Here is a 9,762-nt window from a genome sequence, read left to right as displayed (position 1 = left end):
CCTGCTTTAAAAATAAAGATAGCAAGAGAACGAAGAAAAATTGATAATAGGAGTAAATTAGAAAGTTGCTTAAAATGTCATGCTCTATCGGAATCATGAAAGAAAAAATTTGGGTTCAGTGTCCGTTTAAGTTCCGTGTCTCAAGGCATGAGAACGAGGCTCAGCGCACTCTATGAAGCACAAAACTTCCCTGCACTGCGAACTCAAAGTCGTGTTCGCATTGCACTTAACTTGTAAATCAGTGCACTTTTGTGTGCGCTGGTATTACTAAGTAGAGCGCAAATATCTCCCTCACACTCCACTTGTTATCTACCCTAAATGCATGTGTGATTGTTTAAATGGGCCAAATATTAAAACCCACATCACTTTATACTGTTCAGTATTGGTTGAGAAAGGGGTGTTTTGATACAGAATAATATCTACCGTTTTTTGCAGATGCTACAACAAATGTGAAATGAGGTCATGTTGTTTCACCCTTAGATTTTCTTCTCCACTTAAGAGCTCATTGTCGCAACCCTCGAAACGTCGCTATTTTATGTCTGTAACCTAACAGAAAATAAAGGTAATTTGAGAAAATAGTGCTGTGGACAAGACTGTTTGTACTATTGTGAATGGGGGACCTTGGCAGAGTCCCTGTCTTCACGAGCACTAATCTCCGGTTTGTTGCTGTACTGCCAAGTTACAGTATATATAGATATATATGTATATATATTCTATTCAGGGGGATATTTATCAAAGCCTCAACTGCAAATACGCCGGAATTCCGCAGCGTAATTGTTGCGAGCCCTTTTAAGGGCCATTGGTAGTTTATTGTAGGCTTAGAAATAGTTTATTTTAATTCTACAGGTAAGTTTAAATTTATTTTAAGATAGGGATGTTGTAATTTTAATTTAAAGTTAGCGGGGTTAATAGGGGTTAATAGCTTAATTTAGTTTATGGCGATGTGAGGGGCTGGCGGGATAGAGGTTAATAACTTTATTTAGGTTGCGGCGGGGTCTGGGAGCAGCGGGATAGGGGTTAATAACGTTATTTAGGTTGTGGCGGGGTCGGGGAGTGGCGGGATAGGGGTTAATAATGTTATTTAGGTTGTGGCGGGGTCGGGGAGCGGCGGGATAGGGGTTAATAACTTTATTTAGGTTGTGGTGGGGTCGGGGAGCTGCGGGGTAGGGGTTAATAACTTTATTTAATTTCCAGCGGGGTCGGGGAGCGGCGGGATAGGGGTTAATAACTTTATTTAGTTTGTGATGGTGTGGGGGAGCGGCGGGATATGGGTTAATAACTTTATTTAGGTTGTGGTGGGGTCGGGGAGCTGCGGGGTAGGCGTTAATAACTTTATTTAATTTGCAGCGGGGTCGGGGAGCGGCGGGATAGGGGTTAATAACTTTATTTAGTTTGTGGTGGTGTCGGGGAGCGGCGGGATAGGGGTTAATAACTTTATTTAGGTTGCGGCGTGGTCGGGGAGCTGCGGGGTAGGGGTTAAATATTTTAGTATAGTGGCAGCGTTTAGTGACAGGGTATAAATAAAGTTGGTAAAAAGCCAAATAGATACGAGATCGATGACTGCTAGTTAACAACAGTCCGATGCTCATCACCCCGTACTTGGTGCGCGTCTTTTTGCCGGCTTTTTTTATAAATATGGAGAGCGTATTGAGATACGCGGCCGCAATGTTAGGCGATGTTAGGCGAGCGTATTGATGCCGTCGAATGCAACACAGTTGAGGCTTTGATAAATATCCCCCTATGTCTTACTTCCAGTATTATTCTTTTATTTAAACAGTGTTTTGAAAGACTTTTCAATAGCTTTCATAACCTCTCTATTTCTTAAACTATAGACTAGTGGATTTAACACTGGAACCACAGCAATATAAATTAACGAGAGAATGATGTCTAGTTTTTTTGAGTTTTCAGACTTTGGTTTCATGTTCATGCTTAGAGAGGTCCCATAAAATAAAATGACAACTGTGAGATGTGAGGAACAGCTGGAGAACGTCTTACTTCTTCCAGCTGAGGTCTGAATCTTTAGGATGGTTGATATTATGAAGATGTAGGAGGTTATGATGAGTATAAAAGGACAAAATCCGAATAACACACCACCAATACTTGTAACAATTAAAATGTTTGTGGTGTCACTGCAAGAGATCTTTAGCACAGTTTGGGGATCACAAAAGAAATGGTTAATGTCTTGTACGTCACAGAATGTCAAATTAGCCACCATCAAAGTAAAAAATAATGACATAAAGGCTGCAAGGAACCAAGAGGTACTGGCTAAAAGGAGAACCACCATTTTGTTCATGATGAGTAAATAATGCAGAGGAATACATATAGCCACATAGCGGTCATAAGCCATGGAAGCCAATAATAAAAATTCTACAACAACACATAATCCAAATAAAAACATCTGTACAAAACAGCTTGTGAAAGAAATGCTGGTATCTCCGGTGACAGTGGTGACCAGTAGTTTTGGTAAAACCGTAGAGACGTACACAATGTCTTCAACTGACAGATTGCACAGGAAGAAATACATTGGTGTGTGAAGTTGAGACACCAGGCACACAGCTGCAGTAATCATTAGGTTACCAAGCACAGCCAGCAGATACATGATAAAAACTCCTGTACATACTACAGCTTGGTTGTTTGTGGAAGCAAAAAATGACACTAGGAAGAACTCTGTTAGTGATGTGTTGCATTTTCCAATCGCACTTGGGATATTTCCTTTGATAAAAGGGAGAAATAAATTGTTATTTGTCATAGAGATGTTATTTATTTTTTCATGCTGTCCTGAAGAATTATTTAAATATTACTATTACTTTTGTTCTGAATCTTTATTGGTTTATTAAGTTTGTAGAACAAAAAGAAATGATCCGTTGATAGTATGGATATTTTGTTGTACTGTTCATTAATTATTATTTAATATTGATACCTGTGGGTTCTAAAATTATTTTATTTTACCCGTTTTCTTACTAACATCAGTATTAAGATCATTTGGACCTTGTGTAAATTAAACATGATTTTTTTTACAAAATAAGTCCCAGTATATTTACTGAAAAGTGAATTAAAATCTTAGACCTAGATTTGGAGTTTGGCGGTAGCCGTGAAAACCAGCGTTAGAGGCTCCTAACGCTGGTTTTAGGCTACTGCCGGTATTTTGAGTCACTCAAAATAGGGTCTAACGCTCACTTTTCAGCCGCGACTTTTCCATACCGCAGATCCCCTTACGTCAATTGCGTATCCTATCTTTTCAATGGGATCTTTCTAACTCCGGTATTTAGAGTCGTTTCTGAAGTGAGCGTTAGACATCTAACGACAAAACTCCAGCCGCAGGAAAAAAGTCAGTAGTTAAGATCTTTCTGGGCTAACGCCGGTTTCTAAAGCTCTTAACTACTGTACTCTAAAGTACACTAACACCCATAAACTACCTATGTACCCCTAAACCGAGGTCCCCCCACATCGCCGACACTCGAATACATTTTTTTAACCCCTAATCTGCCGACCGCCACCTACGTTATCCTTATGTACCCCTAATCTGCTCCCCCTAACACCGCCGAACCCTGTATTATATTTATTAACCCCTAATCTGCCCCCCACACCGTCGCCGCCAGCTACCTACAATAATTAACCCCTAATCTGCCGACCGCAAAGCGCCGCCACCTACATTATAGCTATGTACCCCTAATCTGCTGCCCCTAACACCGCCGACCCCTATATTATATTTATTAACCCCTAATCTGCCCCCCTCAACGTCGCCTCCACCTGCCTACACTTATTAACCCCTAATCTGCCGAGCGGACCTGAGCGCTACTATAATAAAGTTATTAACCCCTAATCCGCCTCACTAACCCTATAATAAATAGTATTAACCCCTAATCTGCCCTCCCTAACATCGCCGACACCTAACTTCAATTATTAACCCCCAATCTGCCGACCGGAGCTCACCGCTATTCTAATAAATGGATTAACCCCTAAAGCTAAGTCTAACCCTAACACTAACACCCCCCTAATTTAAATATAATTTTATTCTAACGAAATAAATTAACTCTTATTAAATAAATTATTCCTATTTAAAGCTAAATACTTACCTGTAAAATAAATCCTAATATAGCTACAATATAAATTATAATTACATTGTAGCTATTGTAGGATTAATATTTATTTTACAGGCAACTTTGTAATTATTTTAACCAGGTACAATAGCTATTAAATAGTTAAGAACTATTTAATAGTTACCTAGTTAAAATAAGTACAAAATTACCTGTAAAATAAATCCTAACCTAAGTTACAATTAAACCTAACACTATACTATCATTAAATTAATTAAATAAAATACCTACAATTACCTACAATTAAACCTAACACTACACTATCAATAAATTAATTAAATTCAATTCCTACAAATAACTACAATGAAATAAACTATCTAAAGTACAAAAAATAAAAAAGAACTAAGTTACAAAAAATAAAAAATATCTACAAACATAAGAAAAATATTACAACAATTTTAAACTAATTACACCTACTCTAAGCCCCCTAATAAAACAACAAAGCCCCCCAAAATAAAAAATGCCCTACCCTATTCTAAATTACTAAAGTTAAAAGCTCTTTTACCTTACCAGCCCTGAACAGGGCCCTTTGCGGGGCATGCCCCAAGAAGTTCAGCTCTTTTACCTGTAAAAAAAAACATACAATACCCCCCCCCCCAACATTACAACCCACCACCCACATACCCCTAATCTAACCCAAACCCCCCTTAAATAAACCTAACACTAAGCCCCTGAAGATCATCCTACCTTGTCTTCACCTCACCAGGTATCACCGATCCGTCCTGGCTCCAAAATCTTCATCCAACCCAAGCGGGGGCTAGACATCCATCATCCGGTGGCTGAAGAGGTCCAGAAGAAGCTCCAAAGTCTTCATCCTATCCGGGAAGAAGAGGCGATCTGGACCGGCAACCATCTTGATCCAAGCGGCATCTTCTATCTTCATCCGATGACGACCGGCTCCATCCTGAAGACCTCCACCGCGGACCCATCTTCTTCCGGCGACGTCCAACTGAAGAATGACGGTTCCTTTAAGGGACGTCATCCAAGATGGCGTCCCTCGAATTCCGATTGGCTGATAGGATTCTATCAGCCAATCGGAATTAAGGTAGGAATATTCTGATTGGCTGATGGAATCAGCCAATCAGAATCAAGTTCAATCCGATTGGCTGATCCAATCAGCCAATCAGATTGAGCTCGCATTCTATTGGCTGTTCCGATCAGCCAATAGAATGCGAGCTCAATCTGATTGGCTGATTGGATCAGCCAATCGGATTGAACTTGATTCTGATTGGCTGATTCCATCAGCCAATCAGAATATTCCTTCCGGGAGAAGAGGATGTTCTGCGTCGGAGGTCTGCAAGATGGATCCGGAAGAAAGAAGATTGAAGATGCCGTTGATAGAAGACTTCATCCGGATCATGGACCTCTTCAGCTCCCGCTTGGATGAAGACTTCATCCGGATCATGGACCTCTTCAGCTCCCGCTTGGATGAAGACTTCAGCCGGATCATGGACCTCTTCAGCCCCCCGCTTGGGCTTGGATCAGGACATCGGAGGAGCTCTTCAGGACGGATCGGTGAACCTGGTAGGGTGAAGACAAGGTAGGAAGATCTTCAGGGGCTTAGTGTTAGGTTTATTTAAGGGGGGTTTGGGTTAGATTAGGGGTATGTGGGTGGTGGGTTGTAATGTTGGGGGGGGTATTGTATGTTTTTTTTTACAGGCAAAAGAGCTGAACTTCTTGGGGCATGCCCCGCAAAGGGCCCTGTTCAGGGCTGGTAAGGTAAAAGAGCTTTGAAATGTAGTAATTTAGAATAGGGTAGGGCATTTTGTTATTTTGGGGGTCTTTGTTATTTTATTAGGGGGCTTAGAGTAGGTGTAATTAGTTTAAAATTGTTGTAATATTTTTCTTATGTTTGTAAATATTTTTTTATTTTTTGTAACTTAGTTCTTTTTTATTTTTTGTACTTTAGATAGTTTATTTCATTGTAGTTATTTGTAGGAATTGTATTTAATTAATTTATTGATAGTGTAGTGTTAGGTTTAATTGTAGGTAATTGTAGGTATTTTATTTAATTAATTTAATGATAGTATAGTGTTAGGTTTAATTGTAACTTAGGTTAGGATTTATTTTACAGGTAATTTTGTTATTATTTTAACTAGGTAACTATTAAATAGTTCTTAACTATTTAATAGCTATTGTACCTGGTTAAAATAATTACAAAGTTGCCTGTAAAATAAATATTAATCCTAAAATAGCTACAATGTAATTATAATTTATATTGTAGCTATATTAGGATTTATTTTACAGGTAAGTATTTAGCTTTAAATAGGAATAATTTATTTAATAAGAGTTAATTTATTTCGTTAGATTAAAATTATATTTAAGTTAGGGGGGTGTTAGTGTTAGGGTTAGACTTAGCTTTAGGGGTTAATCCATTTATTAGAATAGCGGTGAGCTCCGGTCGGCAGATTAGGGGTTAATAATTGAAGTTAGGTGTCGGCGATGTTAGGGAGGGCAGATTAGGGGTTAATACTATTTATTATAGGGTTAGTGATGCGGATTAGGGGTTAATAACTTTATTAGAATAGCGGTGAGCTCCGGTCGGCAGATTAGGGGTTAATAATTGAAGGTAGGTGTCGGCGATGTTAGGGAGGGCAGATTAGGGGTTAATACTATTTATTATAGGGTTAGTGATGCGGATTAGGGGTTAATAACTTTATTATAGTAGCGCTCAGGTCCGCTCGGCAGATTAGGGGTTAATAAGTGTAGGCAGGTGGAGGCGACGTTGAGGGGGGCAGATTAGGGGTTAATAAATATAATATAGGGGTCGGCGGTGTTAGGGGCAGCAGATTAGGGGTACATAAGGATAATGTAAGTAGCGGCGGTTTATGGAGCGGCAGATTAGGGGTTAAAAATAATATGCAGGGGTCAGCGATAGCGGGGGCGGCAGATTAGGGGTTAATAAGTGTAAGGCTAGGGGTCTTTAGACTCAGGGTACATGTTAGGGTGTTAGGTGCAGACGTAGGAAGTGTTTCCCCATAGCAAACAAAGGGGCTGCGTTAGGAGCTGAACGCGGCTTTTTTGCAGGTGTTAGGTTTTTTTTCAGCTCAAACTGCCCCATTGTTTCCTATGGGGGAATCGTGCACGAGCACGTTTTTGAGGCTGGCCGCTTGTGTAAGCAACTCTGGTATCGAGAGTTGAAGCTGCGTTAAAAATGCTCTACGCTCCTTTTTTGGAGCCTAACGCAGCCTTTTTGTGGACTCTCAATACCAGAGTTATTTTTATGGTGCGGCCAGAAAAAAGCCGGCGTTAGTTTTTCGGGTCGTTACCGACAAAACTCCAAATCTAGCCGATAGTAAACACCTTGTACTTACATCTGTCTTGCTATAGAATAACGTCATCCAAGTCAAACATTTTTTTAAATAAATTAACATCTTGTTTGCTACAATTGTTTTCAATAGCCAAATTCCACCCACCATTTGCGCATTAGGAGGAGACAATCTGAGCTTGACCCTACAACCGACAAGGTTAACCATGGTGAATGTTAGAATAAAGTGCATTGTTTTGTAGTTGTTACCTGCAAAATTCAATTAGGGAAATATATGCAGCAGGGTTAGCCTTAAGACATCTGCAAGGTAATTTTTCAGTTTCATTATAATTAGAAAGCCACAATATTTAGAGATACATTACATGAAAAGGGGCAACATAAATGAGGAAAGTGTACTGCAAAGTTATTTTTCTACCCATAACAAAATATTTTATATTAAAATAAGGTGTTTATTGTCCCTTTAATGATAAAAATAACTCAATTATAAAAGAGAAATACAAATAGAACCAGAATCTTGTGTTTCTATCAATGTTTATGAAAATCGATGATAAAATCCCCTTGCAAAGCCTGGGATACTTATGTCTCTTGTGGATTTCTTGTGATACATATGTTTCTTGTAGATTTTTTGTGATACATATGTCTCTTGTGGATTTTTTGTGATACATATGTCTCTTGTGGATTTTGTGTGATACACATGTCTCTTGTGGATTTTTTGTGATACATATGTCTCTTGTGGATTTTTTGTGATACATATGTCTCTTGTGGATTTTTTGTGATACATATGTCTCTTGTAGATTTCTTGTGATACATATGTCTGTTGTGGATATTTTGTGATACATATGTCTGTTGTGGATATTTTGTGATACATATGTCTCTTGTAGATTTTTTGTGATACATATGTCTCTTGTAGATTTTTGTGATACATATGTCTCTTGTGGATTTTTGTGATACATATGTCTCTTGTGGATTTTTTGTGATACATATGTCTGTTGTGGATATTTTGTGATACATCTGTCTCTTGTAGATTTTTTGTGATACATATGTCTCTTGTAGATTTTTGTGATACATATGTCTGTTGTGGATTTTTTGTGATACATATGTCTGTTGTGGATTTTTGTGATACATATGTCTCTTGTGGATTTTTTGTGATACATATGTCTCTTGTGGATTTTTTGTGATACATATGTCTCTTGTAGATTTTTGTGATACATATGTCTCTTGTGGATTTTTTGTGATACATATGTCTGTTGTGGATATTTTGTGATACATATGTCTATTGTAGATTTTTTGTGATACATATGTCTCTTGTAGATTTTTGTGATACATATGTCTGTTGTGGATTTTTTGTGATACATATGTCTGTTGTGGATTTTTTGTGATACATATGTCTGTTGTGGATTTTTTGTGATACATATGTCTCTTGTAGATTTTTTGTGATACATATGTCTCTTGTGGATTTTTTTGTGATACATATGTCTGTTGTGGATTTTTTGTGATACATATGTCTCTTGTAGATTTTTTGTGATACATATGTCTCTTGTGGATTTTTTGTGATACATATGTCTGTTGTGGATTTTTTGTGATACATATGTCTCTTGTAGATTTTTTGTGATACATATGTCTGTTGTGGATTTCTTGTGATACACATGTTTCTTGTGGATTTTTTGTGATACATATGTTTCTTGTGGATTTTTTTGTGATACATATGTCTCTTGTGGATTTCTTGTGATACATATGTCTGTTGTGGATTTTTTGTGATACATATGTCTGTTGTAGATTTTTTGTGATACATATGTCTGTTGTAGATTTTTTGTGATACATATGTATCATGGATTTTTTGTGATACATATGTCTCTTAAGGATTTCTTGTGATACATATGTCTGTTGTGGATTTTTTGTGATACATATGTCTCTTGTAGATTTTTTGTGATACATATGTTTCTTGTGGATTTTTTGTGATACATATGTTTCTTGTGGATTTTTTTGTGATACATATGTCTCTTGTGGATTTCTTGTGATACATATGTCTCTTGTGGATTTTTTGTGATACATATGTTTCTTGTAGATTTTTTGTGATACATATGTCTGTTGTGGATTTTTTGTGATACATATGTGTGTTGTGGATTTTTTGTGATACATATGCCTCTTGTATTTTTTTTTATACATATGTCTCTTGTGGATTTCTTGTGATACATATGTCTGTTGTAGATTTTTTGTGATACATATGTCTGTTGTAGATTTTTTGTGATACATATGTATCATGGATTTTTTGTGATACATATGTCTCTTAAGGATTTCTTGTGATACATATGTCTGTTGTGGATTTTTGTGATACATATGTCTCTTGTGGATTTTTTTGTGATACATATGTCTGTTGTGGATTTTTTTGTGATACAT

At 37.6% G+C, this 9,762-nt stretch overlaps 1 protein-coding gene across 1 annotated transcript; it reads right to left on the bottom strand.

Moving 5' to 3' along the window:
• Positions 1–1,765: 1,765 nt before the first annotated feature.
• Positions 1,766–2,749, bottom strand: LOC128636732 (olfactory receptor 1G1-like). The gene has a single exon (XM_053689716.1). It carries the CDS (start codon positions 2,747–2,749, stop codon positions 1,766–1,768), a length of 984 nt encoding a protein of 327 aa, XP_053545691.1.
• Between the last annotated feature and the right edge of the window lie 7,013 nt (positions 2,750–9,762).

The sequence above is a fragment of the Bombina bombina genome, chromosome 7 (genome assembly GCF_027579735.1).
Source record: "Bombina bombina isolate aBomBom1 chromosome 7, aBomBom1.pri, whole genome shotgun sequence".
NCBI classification, from domain to species: Eukaryota; Metazoa; Chordata; class Amphibia; order Anura; family Bombinatoridae; genus Bombina; species Bombina bombina.
Note: the sequence above shows the minus strand (reverse complement) of the source record. Positions and strands in the feature narration are given on the sequence as shown.